Raw genomic sequence first — 21,304 nt, 5'->3', positions numbered from 1 at the left:
TTGTTATTTTTGTACACTGCTTCGCTACTGGCAATTACGACTAATTTTGGTTAATAAGTGTTGTGGTAAATATGTATGTATATGTAGTAGGAGTACGACATATTTATGTGGCAGCAAGTTAAAAGCGGGTTGCAGCAACACACACAAACATACATACATACATACACACAAACACGCATACACAGACACATGAGCAGGTGTTTTACAAACGACTCTATGTTCACCTAATTTAACAATATACATATATGGACTAGTAGTGGACTAGTTGTTAATTGAAGCGTTATTTTTTTGTTTTTTTTTTTTTTTTTAATTTCTAACCAAAAATAGGCACCTACAGCCCCAACATACAAAATTCGGTTCAATACAGTAAAAATTAAAATGAAAAAAAAAAAAATTGGAAAAAAATATATATCGATATATCATAATGCTGAAGTACGTGTATGTAGTATGTGTATATATATTGTATATATATATATATATATATAGAGAAATACTGAATAAATAGTCGAATCAAAGTATAATATAGTATATAGGTATGTAATAAACAGTATCCATTTAACGCTCATTACGAATCGGCAAAAATCAGCAAAAAACATAAACAAAATCGTAAACGAAATCGTATATGTTGAATATATGTTTAAAAAAAAAACACATTGACATTGACATTTTTGTTTTTGTTTTTGTCAAATGATTACTAACCCTTGCGACGATTCACTACAAGCGGCGGAACTATCTAATCTATAATGGCGATCGGCCTCCGTTTCGGACATTCGAATGTCCTCGGAGCCGCTAGGACTCATGTGACGCGACGAATGATGCTCCAGCTGTCGTATCAGATCCTCCAGATTGCGTATACGTAACGGTCCGGTCGACGGTGCATCATCATCGTCTAGCGGCGGTTGCTGCTGCTGCTGCTGCATCGATGGTGGCGGCTGATGCAATTGATGCTGTGACCGATGATGATGCAATATGGCACCGGCATGCCCGCCAATGCCCGCACTCTCGATTAGCATGTGCGCCTGCGCCGGATCGCAGATATTCTCACGTGAACTCGATTTCGAGCCGCTAGAACGCTTATACGGTTCCACACTGTAACCGAGCTGTGCGCTTTGGCAGTCTTGCAGTGTTTTGCGCAGCATCTCTTCGCTAAGGCTGCCGCTGCCGACGGGCGTATTGCCGGTGGCGGTGCCGCGATGTGAGGCCGCATTACGCAATGCCTCCAATATGTCTTCGTGATAGCCGTTCAGTGATTTGAGCGTGCGCTCCACTTCGGAGACCGCCGCTCCGCCGCTTGTGGAGGCGCCGAGTGCACCGTCCTGTTGTGTTATAAGCTCGAGATTGTCGGACTGTACATCGTCGCCCCATTTATCCTTCAATTGTTCATTGTGCACCAGCCCATAGCTGTGCTTCTTCAATATGCCCTTTTCTGTTGGTGGTGGCGGCGGTGTTGTTGTTAGCGCATTTACATATTGTTTTTGTTAGGAAAGAAAATATAGTAGGAATATAGTATTGTTTAAGTTTAAATTTACTGCTGCAACTGTGTGCAAGTGCGAATGCGTGCGACGCAGCTGTGGCTGCTTTTGGGTGCAAGGAGTAACTGTGCTGACGTTCGTTAAAGTGCACGAAGCAATGCAAATTTTGGTAGTGTAATCATTGTAAAATTATTTTATCTGCGCATTTCGTTGACTAGTTTGGAATATGAGCATTATTTTCGATAACTGCTGTAAGTTGAGTTCAGCCCGAAAAAACAGAAATTACTATCAGAGGTTTCTAGATATTCCATTCAAATCCGGATAACCAAAAAATTAAGCAAATTAAAGAATAATTAAATAATTTCAGTGAATTTGGAGTACTTCAACACAATTTAAATTCTTACTGTCATGTCCACGACAGTCGGTTCTATGTAACCCGAACTATCCCGTATTTTTATCCGACTAAGAACTGGCGACAGCATTCCTTAAAAATATTTGGAGGGTGTTTTCAGCCACTACGACAATACCAATATATATCTTAATTTGATCATAGTGGGGACTCACTAAATACTCTGAAGATAAAGACATCTTCTCATCTTTCAATTTCTATTATAGTCTGTGGATTTGGTGTTTCAATGCAAGCTACACCAAATGCCTGGGTTGTCCAATCACGGTTACCCACTATCATCAGGAACTCAATAGTATACGGAAATCTACTAGATTTTTAATTTTTTTAATTACTCAATTTAAAGACGGAAGGATAGTGAATGAACTTTAAGTAGTTTAGGAAATAAGTTCAGGCGGTCTAGATTATTTTCCGCATATATTTTAAACGTACGATTTAATAAGTTATGTGTGAAAATTTTTGGAAAATATATGAAAACGGCGAATCACAAAGTACTTGGTCTATTGGAAGTCTATTGCTGAGGCTGCAAAAATTCATGAGCTCAAGATCATTTAGAATGAGAACTACTTAATGATTATTGATAATAATTTCGATTTCCTACGAGGATAAGTGGAAATAGTGTGAGGAGCCTTGTATCAGCCTCGCAAATTGCCGGAACGTCATAAAAAGATATTGACTGAAGAACTAACATCGATTAACTAGCCTAACCTAGACTAATCGAAGGGGTTAGATGTGTTTCAAAATTTTAACAAATTTTTAATGTCTTATTAAATAGTACAATATGTTTAAAATATTATCCAAAAATATCAAATAAATCCGAGTAATATTCTAAGAGATATAGCTTATTGGATTTTATCTCAAAACTAAATTTTTCAAATCTGTGGACACGATATCTCAAAATGAGTTATAAAGCGATTTTGTTCAAATTTTGCACATACGTTTGGAATAACATTATCTACTTAATGAACGAATGAGTTTTTTATATTTTTATTACAACTATTTTTTTCGAGTCAATATATGCCGAAAATTTGACCAGCAAAGGTTGGTTGGTTAAAAATTTGTCAAAAATTCTAATTTCAATTTTTTTTCCTTTCGCCCATTAACTAAATTTATGCATCTACTATCGATATATTTTTAGTTTATTATTTTTAGATGAACCTATCATGAGTTATGATGTTCACCACAAGACCTGTTTTTTTGAACACGTCATGGGAGATGAGGTGCCAAGGACCGAGTTTTCGGAATTTTTAAATAAAAATTTCACAAAATACTGTTAAAACATGTATCTTTGATACGCTTAATTGTTTTAATGAAATATATGATTGTATACACTATATTTAAAAAAAATTTGTAAAATACCCTTGTTTTTAGCCTCTGCCCCACCTAACCCCTTAAGAATGGCCGAATGTGATGAGACGGACGGATGCCTATTTACCACATATCAGGAAACGTAATATTATTTACAGAAACATGTCTTAGATATTTATTTATTTATAATGGCAAGTAATTAAGATGTTATAGAATTGATTTTTATGGAACGAGCGATCTGGGAAAAATTAAAAACCTATAGTTAAACATGATAAATATATTTAATAATACTTCACTTTCGATTTTTTTTGGGGTAACAAATATGAATTGTTTTAAGGGCTTTCATTTCTGGAAATTTACTGCATCCAACTTAAGGACTATCATGAATATAATTGGGGTTTTGATTACTCATTTACCACACAGAACTAACTTTAACACAAATAAAAGACTATCCTCCAACTACCTCTTTTCAGATATTGTAATACAAAATTCATTGAGATACGTATTAATATCAGTTATAAATATCCCATTTTTGAAAATATGTATTGAAGTATCAGATTCTCTAAGAAAAACATATTTAAATTAGTATTTAAATAAAATAAGTAAATTCGGGTAGGATTTGCATTTCACTCCGATGCACTGATGATTTCAAATTTGAAATACTTCCAGCAGAAACTCACTCGGACGTGAAACACAGATCCTGCCGGCATGGTTTGGTTGTCCGTTTTCGACTGGAATATCACACCAAAAGTAGTTAGTACACATATATATAGTATATTTCATAAAGTCCACGCTCAAAGCGTTTGATGCGATTTGCGATTACAACGCCACTCAATTACTATATTCATTACGTACTTTTGAAGTGTAATTCAATTATGTTGCATTACAAAAAAAAAAAAATACAAACTGTAAGCAGAAATTTGAAGCGCATTTAATCACAATTAACAGACTAGACTAGACTAAAGTTATGTTTAGTAAGTAAGTACTAAATCGAAACTGACAAAACATTGAATGCGACGTAACTGTTATTGTTATTGTAAATTGTAATTGTTAATTTGTAATTGTAATATTTATTCATAACGGCACGGCAAGCACTAACTAATTGTTAGTTATGTAATTGTGGTATATTTAAGTATGTAAGTTTTTGGTATGTAAGTAAGTAAGTAAAAGTAAAGTGCGAGTACAAGTATTTGCTTGATTAGAAGTTACAACATATTTACTAGATTATTAGTAGGTATGTATGTAATAAATACGAGTACATGACGCATTTAATTAAGAGTAATTATTTGTAATTTGTTTTTGTTTTCTTATTTAATATTTCTTATTAAATTTTGTTATTATTTTAATTGCAACTAACAACACTAATCAGGGCTGAGCACACAATTAGGTGGAACGTCAACAAGTGGTATATTGGTATTGGTGTGTGTGTGCGTGTGTGGTGTACTTATAGGGGTGTTTGTAGGTGTAAAAATTTATTATTATTTTTGGTTAGTAGATATAGAATACTTGAGTTTTAGTAACAAATGCAATTAAGTCAAGTGTACATTTGTGGCAAGCAGCATTGACTGTGTGTACATACCAGAGTGGGCCTGATCGTCTTCACCGCCGCCTGTATAACGGCGACCATGTATGCTTTTATCCCTGGAAAATTTCGAAAATTTTACATTTTTTTTATTAAAAAATATATATTTTTTAGAGAGTTGCAGCTCACCTGAAGCCGGCCTGATTGGCATAGACCAATTTGCTGGAACCGTCCAGTGAAACCTCCTCGACCGAGTGATGATTTGCGGCAGTGGCTGCGGCGCTGGCATAGCCCTTGGCGATGGGCTTTTTCGAATATGGCGGATCGTACTTGAGTGTGGTGGTTTTGCGTCTGCGCAGTAGATCAGCAATAAGCATAAAAGTTGTCATCCATGTTGTGTTGTTGTGTCCATCCATCGTCCAAGCCGTCACATGCACATCCATTGAACCATTTATTTCATTTTTTAAATTTCATTTTATTTTTTATATTATTATTTATTAATTATTATTTTTATTTTTTAATTATTTTTGAATTTTAGTTTAGAAATTTGCATAAAATGTTTTTTTTTTCGATTTTCATTTCAGATTTTAAGTGTTTTTTTTATTTTTAGTTTTTATTAATTTTAATAATTTATTTTTGTTTATGGTTTGATTTTGTTTTGGTTTTTTTCGCAAATATTAATGTCATAATATATTTGGTTATGTAAATTTATAATAATATATATAAAGATATATATTTTGTTGTTTGATTGATTGTTTGGTTTGATTTGGTTTGGTTGGTGATGCGATGATAGTTGATTTAATTTGCAAAATTAATAGTTTTCGGATTTTTTTTTTGGTCGAGAGAGTGGTAAAACATATGTATGTTTTATTTTTGGTTTGTGGTTGTATGAAAAATTTGAACAACAATAAAAAAACGTGAGCTTGATTAAAATCAATCATTCAATATTCATATTTATGTTTCAAACCCAGTCAATAGTAAGTATGTGTGTATGTGTGCATGTTTAGTATAAGTGTGTAAATATGTTATCTATAGGTTATGTTTACTAAGCAAAAATATATTGCATATAAGTTGGAAGATATGTGTGTGTGAATCTTCTTGAGAAATCATAAAAGAGTGCGCTTGTTAGTAGTTTAATAAATAATTGCTTTAATGCACAAAATGAAAATGATTCACATACTATTACTAACAATAATAACGAATTCTAAAAGCCAAGACACAACGAAATTATAAAACACAATTTTGCAAACACTAAACAAAATAAAAAAATTTAAACCTAAATTATTTTCAAAACTGCGCTAAGCTGGCACTAGTTTTTTTTTCATTGCATAATCTTATTATGTAAAAAAAAATCAATTATTTGAATTCAAATTTTTTTCGAAATTTTACTTTTAAATGTTTTTGATTTACAACCAATTGCTTGTGGATTTTCAAATTTCTACCAAGAATATTTATATAAAATTTACTTAAATTTACTGTATTTTTTACCAATTTTATATTAATACTTTTTTATAATATTTATTAAATTTTATTTAAAAAAAATTGCCAATTTTTTGTTCGATTTTCAAAAATTATAGTGTAAGAGATCTTTATTTCGCTTCCGTTTCCAATGATATTTTCTCATAAAGAAATTAGCTAAATATCACAACAGTGACTAACCAGATCGCTGAATTAGTCTGAGAACATAGTGGAGTGAAGCTCAGCTAAGCGGGTGACTCAATGTTGGATAATAATATTTTAAATATTCTCTATTTTATTCCAATACTAAAAACATATATGCCACTATGTTCCTGGCATAAAATTCAGGCAAAATAAACCAAATATGAGTAAATATGGGGGAAAGGATTATCTATTGTATTGTATCTAAAGGATTATTGTCGCTATGCTCTAGTCCTTAGATTAGCAAACAACTTTAAACGCCATCGCATAATCAATGAACTAACAGAATATAGACTTGAGTTACTTCATGAAACCCAAGATACTCTAGCACAATTAACTAGTATTCCACAAACTGACTAATTTTAAACTTGCTGCTATTTTATAGTTTTCCTTCGTTAAAGGCAAATCCGCTAAAGAAACGTCGACGATTCAGAGCGGGTGAAAATGACACCATGGATAAGCTAGTCGGCAGAAGACCTGTGACAACGAATACTGATCAAATCATGGAAAACATCGAGTTAGACCGGCATGTGGCATCTCGTGACATCGCCCAGGAGGTGGGAGTTGGTCACCAAACCATTTTAAACCATCTGCAGAAGGCTGGATACACAAAAGAGTTTGATGTTTGGGTGCCGCATGATTTTGCGCAAAAAAACCTTCTTGACCGAATCAACGCCTATGATATGCTGCTGAAACGGAACGAACTCGACCCATTTTTGAAGCGGATGGTGACTGGCGACGAAAAATGAATCACATGGAAGGTTTGCTGTGTGTTTGGTGGGATTGAAAAGGAATCATCCACTATGAGCTGCTCCCATATGGCCAGACGCTTAATTCTACCATCTACAAAAGGAAGGGTGTAGTGTTCCACCAGTACAACGCCAGACTACATACTTCGTTGATGACTCGTCAGAAGCTAGGTTTTATCGCATACCACCTGTTCCTGTCCATGGTGAACGCCCTTGGTGGGGTAAAGTTGAACTCAAAAGAGGCTTGTGAAAAGTGGCTGTCCGAGTTCTTCGCTAATAAGGAGGGGGCTTCAACGTGCGGGGTATTATGAAATTGCTGTTTAGATGGAAACATATTATCGAACGAAACGGCGTATTTTTGAACTAAATCCGATCACTTAACACTTTTTATAAAGCATTGAATAAAGAGCAAAAAAGTGGGAGTGATAAGGATCTAGTTATAGATACATATATACACTGGAACACAGATGGATCCCGGAATGTAGGAAGAAGGAAAAAAAGTCTGACGTCTGGCCTTTTATTATATTGTGAATGCGAACGGTATATCCCAATCTGTTTATCGGCAAATCGTTATTAGTGGATTCATATTTATCTTTGCGGTAATTAACGGGTTTGAAACACTGTTTCGACCACACCCGTCATTTTTACGAAAAGCTTTGATTTATGTCAAGGTGGGCAAAAGCTCCAAAAATAAAATTTTCTTTAGTTACTATAAAGTGGGTCCTGAAAGCTCAAAGCTTTATATATCAATGTTGCATTTGCATCTTCAACATTAAAGCTACAATTTTTTGTAAAGTCTAGTGGAAGCCTTTCGAAATCACTATAAATCGGGATTTTGACATATAATATGATATGAAGAAGATAACATAGGGTATACAATATATGTATAATAAGATATAAGATAGGCTTATAGGTATAAAAGGGTTATTATGCAGATCTAGATTATATCGGTTGGTTATTCTTTTATAATGGAGTGGAATTTCTAGCATTTAATATATATTTTTTTAAATCATTTACTACAATCTAATAATTTTCATTTTAAATTTTGAAATAAATTTATAATGAATTTTAAAAGCTTTGGCTTCTCTAGCAAACCTTTGCTAAAGAAATAAAAATCTCTTACACACTCTACTGTAAAAACCCTGACCATGTTAAATGAATATAATTTTTTCTTTTTTAATGAGCTATGGCTAGGGTTAAAATCAAACATTTGTTTATACCTGAGAGATGTGAATACAGTTTTTTCGATTTACGATTTTGGCAAGTGAAATGAACGATTATTATTATATTTTTATTGTGGATTTTTATGTGCACATTTGTGGTTGGTTCAATGTTATTGTTATTATTGTTATTAACATTATTTTTTATGCAATTGCAAGTAGATAGATATAGGCATAAAATAGTTGTATTTTTTCACATTGGCAATTTTCATTTTGAAATTTAAGGCACACAAACACAAATTATATGACAATTGTTATTGTAAATGTTATTATTGTCATTGTTATCACACAGTTAGTAATATATATATATTTTTTTTTTTAAAGCAATTTGTTGTTGTTGTTTTTTTTTGGTTTTTCATTAAAAAGTTTAATAGTTCACATTGGAAATTGCGAGTTTTACAAGTCGGTTAGTTGGTTTGGTTGGTTGGTTGTAATTGTTGTAGTTGTTTCATTTATTTGTAAGTTAAAACGTTGTTAGTTGTTGTTGTTGGTTGTAGTTGTAGGTTGTAGGTTGTTGTAGTTGGTTGTGTTGAAGTTGTGAAGATTGTGAAGTAGTTAGATTGGATTGGGTAAGACGGTTGTTCATTAGTTTAACGGTTGTTTGGTCATTTAGAGGATTTAAGGGGGCAGGTGGTGGTTTTACAAAGCGGTGTAACGTTATTTTAAAGAGTTCATAAAGAGTATAGTATGTTTGCCTTACGAGCATTTAGTGTGTTTGCGAGTGTGTGTGTGTATTAGTAGTTGATTTTTTTAGTTTTCATTAAAAAAATATTTGTGTTTTTTTTTTTGGGGGGGGGAGCAGGAAAAATGTTCATACATCGATATACAAACAAAGGTGTTGAGCGCAGCAGCTGTTTGTTTGTGGCACTGTGACACATTTATTTGTACATCTTGTACGATGTTCTGTTAGTAATGCGGCAGCACATTACGCTACTAAAATTCTATTGGCTCAGTAGAAAGCACCACCATAACTCAAAACGACAGTCTATATTTGTATTTATATTATAGCAAAGGCTATTTGAAAACTCTCAACTGATTTTTAAATATTTTAATATTTTTTTCAAATTTTATTTAAAATTAAATTTTTTTAATTTTTTCCGAGCGGAGATACGCGTGAAAGTACATTTGAAAAACTTTTTGTTTTTTTTTGGTTAAGCTTTCGTTACACTATGACATTTTTACAACAACAATTTAAGTAAAAGTTTAATTTTGTCTTAAAAATGACATAGTGAAAACACGACAAACTAAAGCTTTGAAGAACCGACAAACTAAAGCTTCTTCAAAGCTTTATATACAAATGCGACTCCAACTCAACCAAAATGGCTTCAAAGGCGCTTCCATCAACTCCTTGCTCGCACATTGAAATGTATAACTTATATTGTTGTTTATTTTTATTTAATTATTTTTATATTATTTCTCTCTCGTAAGTGGGTGTTTAACTGCTTGTCAAATGTCTAAGTGCGTGTATGTGTGCTTTCTGTCTTGTGTCTGCTTTTGCGTGTTTGATTGTTTTGCATTTAATCTTCCACTTCTTCTTCTCTCCCAATTCTCTTAAAACTGTTTTCTTTTTTTGCTTTTTGTGTGTGTGCTGTTGTGTTTGTTGTTGTAGACATCGATATAAATATACTACACTTAATAAAGTATTATAGAATACATTATTTACAATAAATATACACACACATAGCAGCAACTCAAGACTTCTAGACAAAACGTGCTGTAAACCAATGCCAAAGAAGAAAAAAAAAACAAAAACAAAAAAAACGTATGCGAAATTTTTAAAGACTAAAACTGTTTTTCGTCTGACTGCTCAAAAAAAATTGCATGTATTGGAAAGAGTTTTTAGACTTAATAGCTCCCCGGTCCAACTAAACACGAAACACGAACTATGGTAACTGAGATATATAGTACTTCATATATCTCGCTTGCAAAACGAAACACAGTTGCGACATTCAAAAACGAAAAAAGAACTTTAAAAACGAAAAAAATACGAAATATAACTAAGATTTTCAGTTACTACTGTATGTACTTCGAGACTTGACGGTGTACTTACCGACCTCACATGAAACGCTGTGAATCGTTTACTTCTTGAGTAAAACTATGATATACTACTAGCTTTAACAGGGAAGTATTTCACAGAATTTTGAATGATTTTTATACTTAATATCCTATATAATATTTTAATTATGCTTAGAAGTACTTTTCCATAAATATTATAATATTATAGAGTACAATAAGTATATGTACCATAAGAGTGAAGAAAACATCCATAAGCGGTATGATTTTTTATCAAAATATATAGAGAAGAAGTATAGAGAAAAAAACAATGTTCTCTGCATTGGATTCGCGTACCGGTTTCAACATTTGTCTCTATTAGTTAGAGCAAGCATAGAGGTCCAAGTCCAACGAATCAAAATGATCAAAGAAGAGACACTATTGAAATGAATTTTTTTTACCAACAACTGCATTGGGATCTTATGGAAAGTTCTAACAACTGTTGAAGCGAAGACTTCTAGGATCGACAGATGGCGCACTAATTACGTTAGGAAAATAAGACAACCCATACAAACGATTATATGACCGAAATTCAAAAGCATCATCGAACACTGTGTTGGCAAACAAATCGTGATGTAAGACGAGGCCTCAAAACAACTAATATCAGAGAGTTTAAGTTTGAAGAACCTCCTCAAATACCCGAACATCCGATCATTTTATTGAATTTTCAAACCTTCGACGTTACTCGTTTAGGTTCAGAGAATGATCCACGCGACGGAGTTCATAGGATGTTACAGCGAATTTTTGACAGTAATTTCAGTCTAAAGAGATTTGGGTAATGGAGCAGTAATCATCGGACAAATAATCCATGAAAGTTATCCATAAATTGTTTAGTATCGCCACATGTACTATGCAGGGCTAGACAGACCTTACTGTGGCAAATAGTTAAATGAACTTTAAAGTTTTAATCTTGCTCAGATGTTTAGATACCAAAAGATACCAAAGTGTGTTTTGGAAGTTGAAAGGTTTTCACTATAAAAAAAATCTATCGAAACTATTGTACCAATAAGAGTAGGCAATTTATAAAAGTGTAATCGAAAAAAAAGAACCTATTTAAAATTGATATCTGATATTTGTTACAAAGAGACCGATTGGTAATCTGTAATCAGACTTAGGTATTAACTACCGGAAGTGAATATCACTTGATGATCTTATCACATTATCTTACAAAGAATTTTGTAAAATATCAGATCATTTGTTTTAGAGACATTGTTTGTAGAAGTAGTGATAGTATGCCTCGTAGAGAAATCTTATCAATATTGTAATGGTTTAAAGTCAAATATTCTCAATATAGTAATTATTTTTTTTAGATTTTGATAGCTAAAGGTCTTTGATCCACAGGGAGTTTTATTGGTACCACAATGGACAGCGCCAAGGCTGTCTAAGTGAGATCTTCTGTTTTTACAGAGATCTGCCTACTAACCTAACCTAACCTAACCTAACCTAATCATCTACGCCACTTAGAGCTGATATGGTGAATTAAGGACAAATCAGTATTTTACCGATACGATCGAGAAAGTAGCCTAAGTAAATTAATATTTTTTCTAATTTATAAAAAAATTATCCCGAAATACTTCCCTGTAGCAGATTTTGCCACTCTAGGGATTTTCTCATTTTCCAACGTCATTATATTTTATATACTATGAAATGCATTCATACAATATAAATTTGTATTATTTTACCAATTGTTTTAGTATCTTCAATATTACTTTCAAATTACTTCTTACTAACTAATATTTTATAATTTTAAAACACAGTTATAGCATTACCGAAAATCCCTAGATTGACGTAGTTGTTTTTGTACAAACCTTTGCACTTGACTTCAATAGAGATATTGGCTACAAAACTAATAAACCCTAGACCACTAACTCTATATAAAAATATATACTAGAGTATATACATATGTATGTATGTAAATGCCTACTAAATTTATCAAGTCTTCGCCACTAAGTCACTACAATTGAACGCTGCCGTATATAATTATTCTTTTTTTTCGTTCATGAATGATTGTATGCATGTAAGCGTTTAACACGTAAGGACACCTACAGTTAGTTATAGCTAGAAACTATAGTTGTTAATATTGTTTTTGTAGCTCATTGAATAGTAAGAGTAGTAGTAGTTGTTGTAGTAGTTTATGGTATAAAATAACACGTGCTTGCAACAGCTGACTGACAACTGTAACTATTTCTTGTATATATAGTATATTTGTATATAAATTTCTTTAGTTTTGGTTTCATTTTAATTATCAACTAACGTTCGGCCATTTAAGAGCGGCACCAAAAAGTAGTAATGAAAAATTTTTTTAAGTCACATTTCACGTTTGAACATTTCCGTTTGCTTTTGTTGTTATTGTTTCTGCGTGATTATGTTTTGTAGTAAGAAAAAACCGAAAAACAAAAATAAGAAGAAAACAAATACGGAAGTATTTTTTTTTTTTTTCAAATAAAAAAAAAAATATTTTTTTAAATAATAAAAAATTAAATAAAAATCTGCTTTTGCAGCAGAAAGTCAGTCTTTAATTTTTATAAATTTTTTTATAATTTTTTTTTTAATATTTTTTCATATTTTTTTTTTAATACATATACACATGTAGATGTATGTATTGGTATGTATTTTTACTCGTATAAGGCGCTGAATAATTTTTTTTGTTTTGATTGAAATGAAACCCACTTGCATTGTTGTAATGTCAGTACGCTGAGTTAACGAAAATGTTGCATTGAATTGAAGGCGCTTTGGCGATTTTGGGTAGCGAATTTTGTTTGGGGACGGGTACAAAAACTCAAACTCAAAATTTCAATATTCGCATTTGAAATTTTCTCTTCACAACTACGGGAAATTTGAGGCGCTACAATTTATTTCATTTTTTTTTTCAATTTAATTTTTCTAGTCCAGGTTTAAAAAAAAAAAATTAAAAAAATTTAACTCAAAAAAATTATAAAAAAAAAAATATTTTTAGGAAAGCTCAAAAAAGTGAATTAGAAATAGTTTGTAGAAAATCGTTACTAACGGGTGATTTTTTTGAGGTTAGGATTTTCATGCATTAGTATTTGACAGATCACGTGGGATTTCAGACATGGTGTCAAAGAGAAAGATGCTCAGTATGCTTTGACATTTCATCATGAATAGACTTACTAACGAGCAACGCTTGCAAATCATTGAATTTTATTACCAAAATCAGTGTTCGGTTCGAAATGTGAAATCCGCTTTTTTATCGACAAATTTTGTTCAGCGATGAGGCTCATTTCTGGTTGAATGGCTACGTAAATAAGCAAAATTGCCGCATTTGGGGTGAAGAGCAACCAGAAGCCGTTCAAGAACTGCCCATGCATCCCGAAAAATGCACTGTTTGGTGTGGTTTGTACGCTGGTGGAATCATTGGACCGTATTTTTTCAAAGATGCTGTTGGACGCAACGTTACGGTGAATGGCGATCGCTATCGTTCGATGCTAACAAACTTTTTGTTGCCAAAAATGGAAGAACTGAACTTGGTTGACATGTGGTTTCAACAAGATGGCGCTACATGCCACACAGCTCGCGATTCTATGGCCATTTTGAGGGAAAACTTCGGAGAACAATTCATCTCAAGAAATGGACCCGTAAGTTGGCCACCAAGATCATGCGATTTAACGCCTTTAGACTATTTTTTGTGGGGCTACGTCAAGTCTAAAGTCTACAGAAATAAGCCAGCAACTATTCCAGCTTTGGAAGACAACATTTCCGAAGAAATTCGGGCTATTCCGGCCGAAATGCTCGAAAAAGTTGCCCAAAATTGGACTTTCCGAATGGACCACCTAAGACGCAGCCGCGGTCAACATTTAAATGAAATTATCTTCAAAAAGTAAATGTCATGAACCAATCTAACGTTTCAAATAAAGAACCGATGAGATTTTGCAAATTTTATGCGTTTTTTTTTTTAAAAAGTTATCAAGCTCTTAAAAAATCACCCTTTAGTATACGCGAAAATTCTGTATCCTGAAACTAACGTGACAATCTCAAAACCCTTTAGAATTAATAAAAAAAATATTTATATTTTATTTTAATTTCTTAGTAAACGCGCTTTCGCTGTGATAGTCTAGCTCTTCGAGTTACTTAAGAAAAAATCTTCAAAAATAGTGAAATTGAAAATTTGCACACAAATAATTAACAGAAACGTACATTTTACATTTTACATTTGAAATTTTAAATTAGTTTTCTTAAACACAGCACATTTATATGTATTTACATACACTGAAGAAACTTGTTTGAATTATTTAGAAAAAGTGAAATAAAAGCTTAGAGAAATTTACAAATATACAAAAATCAAGCAAAACTTTTTTGTTTTTTTATTTTCACACAACACTATTTACATTTAGATAAGAAAGTAGTTAGAAGTCGTTTTTTGTTTTTATGTTTTTATTAGAAAGAGAAAAAGCTTATCAACTGCATTTTGGCATTGAAACTACAACGTAAAAACGAAAACTAAAATAAAATGTTGGAGAGTGGTTTTAAAAAGGCTGAAGAGAATGAGTGTAAATGGGTTCTGCTTTAATTCGTCTGTGTCTGTATGTTTATGAATAATTTAGGTGTTTGTTGTTGTTGCTGTATAATACAAAATTCGAAGTTTTGAGATGTTAAAGTGTGGACACGAAGCAAAGGGTTTGTTGATTTGGGATCTGAGAAATCTTTTTGTATTGATACTTATTTCAGAGTTATTATGCTTTAGAGAACCCGATCTCTGTCCTCTCCATTATACTTAAAATTTTTGAAAAACATCTATAGACTCCTTATCAGAAGTTGAAAATATAATTCTATAAAGCAAGGTACAGGTAACAATTAAAAAAATTGCCTTATAACAAACACATTTCAATTGTTTTTTTAATTGTTAAATCTCGATTAATTATTTTGCATTACCTCATCTTTGGTACTACTACTTATAAAGGTTTCTTCAAAAGTCTAGGTAATCTTGGGTATTCATTAGACTTTTATAAGAGATATATGAAAATCATATCCAATGTTTTGTGAATAGATTGTTCTGATAATCGTCAGCCCAAGTCAAGAAATTTTATCAATTGAATATTGCTTTTTATTCACCTTTTCATAAAATAATCGGTATAAAATGTCCCACAGTAATGAGACATTAATATCGAACACGTGGGATGCTCAATTACGATAGCGCGTTATGACTTGAAGTTGGTTGCTGAAGGCAAAAGTAGGAATAAAGTTTACTAAAGTCATAAAAAAGTGTACAATATTTCATGATATGATTTTGAGAATAGAATAAGCTTTGGAAAAATTACAACGTTCTACGTTCTAACTGCTTGAAGGGTTAGAAACCTCATGAGATGACTCAATCATGTAGAAGAAATTGCTAGTTGGATCATTAAGGAGCTTCATAATGTTCAATAATTTTTCAAGCTTAACATGGAAAACGGATTGTAGTTCATTTCATCTTGAACTTTGTATGAATACTATTGAACAATAAACTGATCTACAAAAATTTGATCAAAGGTAGCAACATTGAATTTTCATCATTGAAATAGGCAACTCTAAAAGCTTGTTTTTTGAAGCTTGTTATTAAAATTTGTATTTGTAAGCAATAAACTAGGAACCTAGAAACACATTTCTCATCAAACTCAGAAACCTACTTATCTTGGCTTTCGTGTCTCAATCTTTTTTAGTGATTGTAGTATAGCGATTCCCTACTTGATTTTGTATGAATATAGTTATGTTTATAATAAATTGTCTGTCGTTTGTTAGTACTAGCAGTGCTTGCATCTCACTTTTGCTCGAAAGTAATATTCTTTTATGGTGTCTTGTATGTATGTATGTATGTACATGTGTAGTGTTAATTGTTTATGTGATTAGTAAATTAGTAAAAAATTATAATATTATTAAAAATAAATACATATATACAAACAATTGTTCAAAGCAACCAACACAACCAAATACCAAAAATAAAAATTAAAAAAAATAGCCAAGAGATAAAATGTGAAAAAAAAAATATTTTTAAAAAATATTTATGCAAATAAAAAAAATTTAAAAAATAATTAATTTTTTTTACAAATAAAAAATTTTTATAAAAAAAAAATATTTGTATTAAAAAAAAATTTATGAAAAGAAATAACTTGTAAAAGAAAATAATACTCATTAACACAATGGCATAATATTTTCAAAATTGTACAAGAAAATATTTTTTATAAAAGAAAGAATTAATTAAATAAGAAAATATATGTATATTATTAAAAAATACAATTTTTTGATAAAAAATTTAATAGAAAAATAATTTTTATACGAAAAAAATAGTAATCGTGTTAAAAAACATGGCGTAAAAGTTTTTCAAAATTAAATAAGAAAAATATTTTTTATAAAAAAAATTATTTTTTTATAAAAAAATAAGAAAGTATATATTATTAAAATTTTCTTTTATAAAAAAAATATTTTTCCAAAAATTTTAATAAAAAAAATTATTTTTATAAGAAAAAAATACTAATCGTATTAAAAAACATTGCATTAAAATTTTTAAAATTAAATAAGAAAAATATTTTTTATAAAAAAAAATAATAACTTTATAAAAAAAAATAATTTTTTATAAAAAAATAAAGAAGTATATATTTTTAATTTTTTTTTCTAAAAAAAATATTTTTCTAAAAAAATTAATAAAAAAAATAATTTTTATAAGAAAAAAAAGTACTCATTGTATTAAAAACATTGCATAAATATTTTGAAAAAGTGTCTTCGTACAAAAATAAGAAATAAAATTTCAAAATAACTGATTCAAAGCATTTCAATGTTAGCGAAACGCTTACTGGCAGTTGATTTTTACTGTTTGTTTTTTTTCTGAATATGTTTTTTTCAAATAAAATTAAGTTTGCAATTAATTTTGAATTTCGTAATTTTCTCTCATTTTTAGAATAGGTAAAACTCTGTTTTAGCGTTTTGGTATTTTTGTTTTTGTTTTTCTTGATTTAAGTTTTTCATTACTGCTTTTCAACTAACCTCAGACACAGGGAGAAGTTTCTATGTACTACAACTGACCTGTAGCACAGTGCCATCAAGGTGAAAGTAACAAAAACGAACCCAACAACTGACATTAGTACACCGACCAGGAATACTGTATTTGAGCCGTGGTAGTTCTCTATACGAGTGTGAACGTTGTTATGTTATTTGTTTTTTTTTTTTTTTAATATTGTTGTAACATATTTTGTGGCAAGTTGGTGTTTTTTTTGGTTGTGGTTTCATATTTATTTTAATTGTTGTTGTTGTGTAAAATATATAAATATTTTTTGGGGAAGATTGTGGTGGTGGGTGTGTGGTTTGTGGAGGGTAAGAATTTGTAGGGTTTGGTAGATTTTTGCATTTTTTTGGGTTTTTGTTGGGTTTAAGGTTATGTTTATATATAGTTTTGTTTGTAGGTGTTTTTGTTATTATTTTTTTAACATATATGTTCATATGTATTTGTGTGTGTAGTGTTTATTCATTAAAAAAGTATTCAAGTTGTAATGCAAAAACAAAAAAAAAACGACACAAGTTCGTAACGTTTCGTTGGTCAGCACAGCGCGTCGTATACGCAACATTATTATCAATATTGTTGTTGTTTATACCAGCAGCATTGTAAGGACGATTTTTTGTTGTTGTTGTTTGTTTATATTGCCGTTGACGTTGCATTAAATTGACGCGTAATTTGTATAAAAATAAAGTTTAGAATTTCATTTGATTTGATTAAGTCAGTATATAGAGGGATATACTATATAGTTATATGATATTTGGATTATATATGTATATGGAAAGGCATAAGTAGTAAATATTGTTTTTTTATTGAATCTCCAAGAATATATTTTGTTAATATTTTTATTTTGATTTAATCTCCAAGAAAATATTTTTTTAATATTTTTATTTTGATTTAATCTCGAAAAATAATTGAATATACCAAGTAGTGAGTATGAAGTTTAGCGCGACTTCCTCGTCGTTATTACTGTTATTTTTGTTTCTTCAAATTACTATATATGTACTACAGTGGCATTAAAACTGTTATATATATTATAGGTATATAACTACGTGTGTGGGCAATAAATACTTTAGTACTTCAGTTTGATTGACGCGTTTTAGGGCTGTTTGTTTGCTGTTGCTTTGCTGCTTGCAATATTAATGACAATTGCAACAACAACAAGAACAAGCAGCAAACTCAACTATGTACTATGACAATGGTAATCCTTCTCTCAAACACGCATTTGGATGTGATTTGTTTAGACACATTTGGTGAAGAGGCGAGCAATGGGTGGAGGCGGAGGAGCGACGCAAAAAAAAGTAAAGTGAAAAACTGAAACGAAATGGCGTGTTTAGCATTAGATTAAGTACACATATATGCTATATGTGTATGTGAAAAACACTCCCCACTCGTAATGATTTGGGGAGCTTGAGTTTGTGATTTTATTTGCTTATTTTATTTTACTACTTTTACTGGCAGCAGAAACTTCGCAAATTTTCGCCATTCTAATGCTCGGCACGTACACGTAGTGTCTTTCGCATGGCTTCACTGCTGGCTGATTCTTAAAATTTAGCTGGCTTGCAGCCAAAAAACTTGACAGTTCTAGCCAAGGAATGACAATTGCGGCGAATTTCGGTATTGTGCTAACGTGCGAGGCATAAAGAATGCATATACATATCGACATATAAGAAGGTATAAACGCATATATTGCATAAACTAAGTAAGCAAGTTACCGTTAGTTGCATAATTTATACTTTTGAATAATACCATCACTCTTTATATACGCTTGTAATTACTTTATAGTCAGCTTTTAACTGCTTTTCTCGGTGAATAAATAAATTCTAAAGTTTTTCTCTGCAACTGCTTATGTATTCAGTACAAGTTATGTGATTATATGACTGAATTCAATATTATATAAATACAAAAAAAATTGGGGAAAGTTGTAGTAAAGAAAACAAATAGAATTATTATATATAAATATAGAAAAATATACATATTTGTTATAAATATATAAAAGCATATATACTTCATGTAGTACATACACTCAACTTAAAAAAAAATATTTGTGTATTTTTTTCTGAATTTTTCACCATACGAATTATACACAAATATACACAATTAAGTATTAGGAACAATTACACGTGACATAGGATCAATACATTAAGACACATGTGATCACATCACACAGAATTCTTAAAATGCGGTGATAAGATGATACATACAGTGAGTAAATGTGTGTGTGTGTGTATGAGTGATGTACAAGTGAGCTATTTGGTGTGATTATTTTTGGTGCAGAATTTACTTAGTTTGTGATTACGTTTGAATTTACTGATTTTTATTGTTAAAAAAAAATTTTTTTCAGATATAATTTTGCCATAAAAAATACGCAATGGAGACTAGTTGCTATAAAAAATAAATAAGATTATCATCTAAGCATATGACCATGACAGCGAGCTACTTTTGAAAAAATAATTAATTTTTTTTAATTATTAAAGGACACAACAAAACTAAAAAAATCGACAAAACATAAAAAAAAAAACAAAAAAAAATTTAAAGTGATGGAAAAAAATATTGTTTAAGCGTTTGAGGTTAAACCAAAAATATATTTTTTATATTTAAATCAAAACTATGAAAACTAAAAGAATCCAGAAAAGCACCATGAATTATTGGTTTTTTTAGAACTTAAAAATTTTTAACTTAAGTACATGCCCCCAAGGTCAATTATTTATTGTTAAAAAATACCAATACTCTAAGGTCAGGTGATAAATTAAAAAAATATTAATCCCAGAAGAGTTATAACCTTTTCGCAAAGGCCAATTAATTTAATACAATGAGATTATAATTAGCTTTTTACCTTTCGCACTGCGGCTACTCGATAAAAGATATTTGTTTTTGCTGTTTATAAGAAGTTGGTATGTTTCATTAACACAACCAAACTTACAGCGTAGACAACAACACGCACAGCTGAATTCCAGTTTCAACTCGATTTGTATTCGATTAAAAATCATTATATTTGCTTTAATTGAGCAAAGACCGGTTAATTGATCAATTATCTTCTGTGCGAAAAAGTTAAAATTAAAACTCAATTATTTAAAAATTACAAAAAGAAAGGCTTTAATTGCTTTTGGAAGTTTTAGAACTACATATTATATTTTCTGATCCTGAAGTTTAAAACTGAAATTTTATATGTAAACATTTTTTTGGAGCCGAGAAGTGTTTGAGAGCTTATGGTGAAGGAATTGGTTAAAGCGACAGCCATATGATATTGATGTCTTACTAAAACAAGACTTTAATTGCTTTGAGAGCTTTAAAGCTACATATTTTCAGAATCTGGAGTTCAAAACTAAAATTCTAAAATTCAAGATTTTTTTCGTAGCCGAAACTTAAACACATCTTATGGTGAAGAAATCGGATAAAGGGACGACCATTCGAAGACTCAAAGAAAATGGATGAAATTTTTTATTTAGAATTTTCTCGAAGCCGAGATGTGTTTGTGAACAACCATATCATATTCATGTCTTAAAGTACTAAAGCAAGGCTTTAATTGCTTTTGAAAGCTTTAAAGCTACATATTTTCTGAATCTGGAGTTCAAAACTGATATTCAATAATTCAAGATTTTTTCGTAGCCGATACTCAAACATATCTTATTGTAAAAACTCGGCTAAAGGGACGAAAGACTCATATAACATGGACACAAAACACTAGAATAAGGCTTCAAAGCTTTTGAAAGTATTACATAGAAAGACATATCTCTGAACGTATTATACCGAAAATAATGTATTATAAAATACATTATTGACCTTGAGTAACTGAAACATTATTCTAAAATTATGGTTTTAAAAAAATATATGTTTTTGAGTTATATAAAAAATGAATTTATTTCTTTCTAACATTCTATTGGCAGAAAAAACTACAATCAAAATTTGTTTCATGATCTAGGAGTTCAGAAAA

At 30.8% G+C, this 21,304-nt stretch overlaps 1 protein-coding gene across 16 annotated transcripts in view; it reads right to left on the bottom strand.

The window, feature by feature from the left end:
- LOC105216030 (disintegrin and metalloproteinase domain-containing protein 9) overlaps positions 1-21,304 on the bottom strand; it is a 510,771-nt gene that overhangs the window by 17,430 nt on the left and 472,037 nt on the right. For 10 of the 16 annotated variants that reach the window (XM_054231408.1, XM_054231407.1, XM_054231412.1 and 7 more), the window contains exons 19-22: positions 17,364-17,502; positions 4,898-5,059; positions 4,766-4,827; positions 700-1,426 (exon numbers count right to left, since the gene is read on the bottom strand). In XM_054231408.1, the coding sequence (XP_054087383.1) occupies positions 700-1,426; positions 4,766-4,827; positions 4,898-5,059; positions 17,364-17,502 (1,090 nt within the window). The remainder of the gene's footprint in view (positions 1-699; positions 1,427-4,765; positions 4,828-4,897; positions 5,060-17,363; positions 17,503-21,304) is intronic. The other 6 variants (XM_054231410.1, XM_054231415.1, XM_054231418.1 and 3 more) reach the window with 2 other exon arrangements.

This window comes from Zeugodacus cucurbitae, chromosome 5 (assembly GCF_028554725.1).
Source record: "Zeugodacus cucurbitae isolate PBARC_wt_2022May chromosome 5, idZeuCucr1.2, whole genome shotgun sequence".
NCBI classification, from domain to species: Eukaryota; Metazoa; Arthropoda; class Insecta; order Diptera; family Tephritidae; genus Zeugodacus; species Zeugodacus cucurbitae.
The sequence above is the reverse complement of the archived record's forward strand: the minus strand, read 5'-3'. Positions and strand labels throughout refer to the sequence as shown.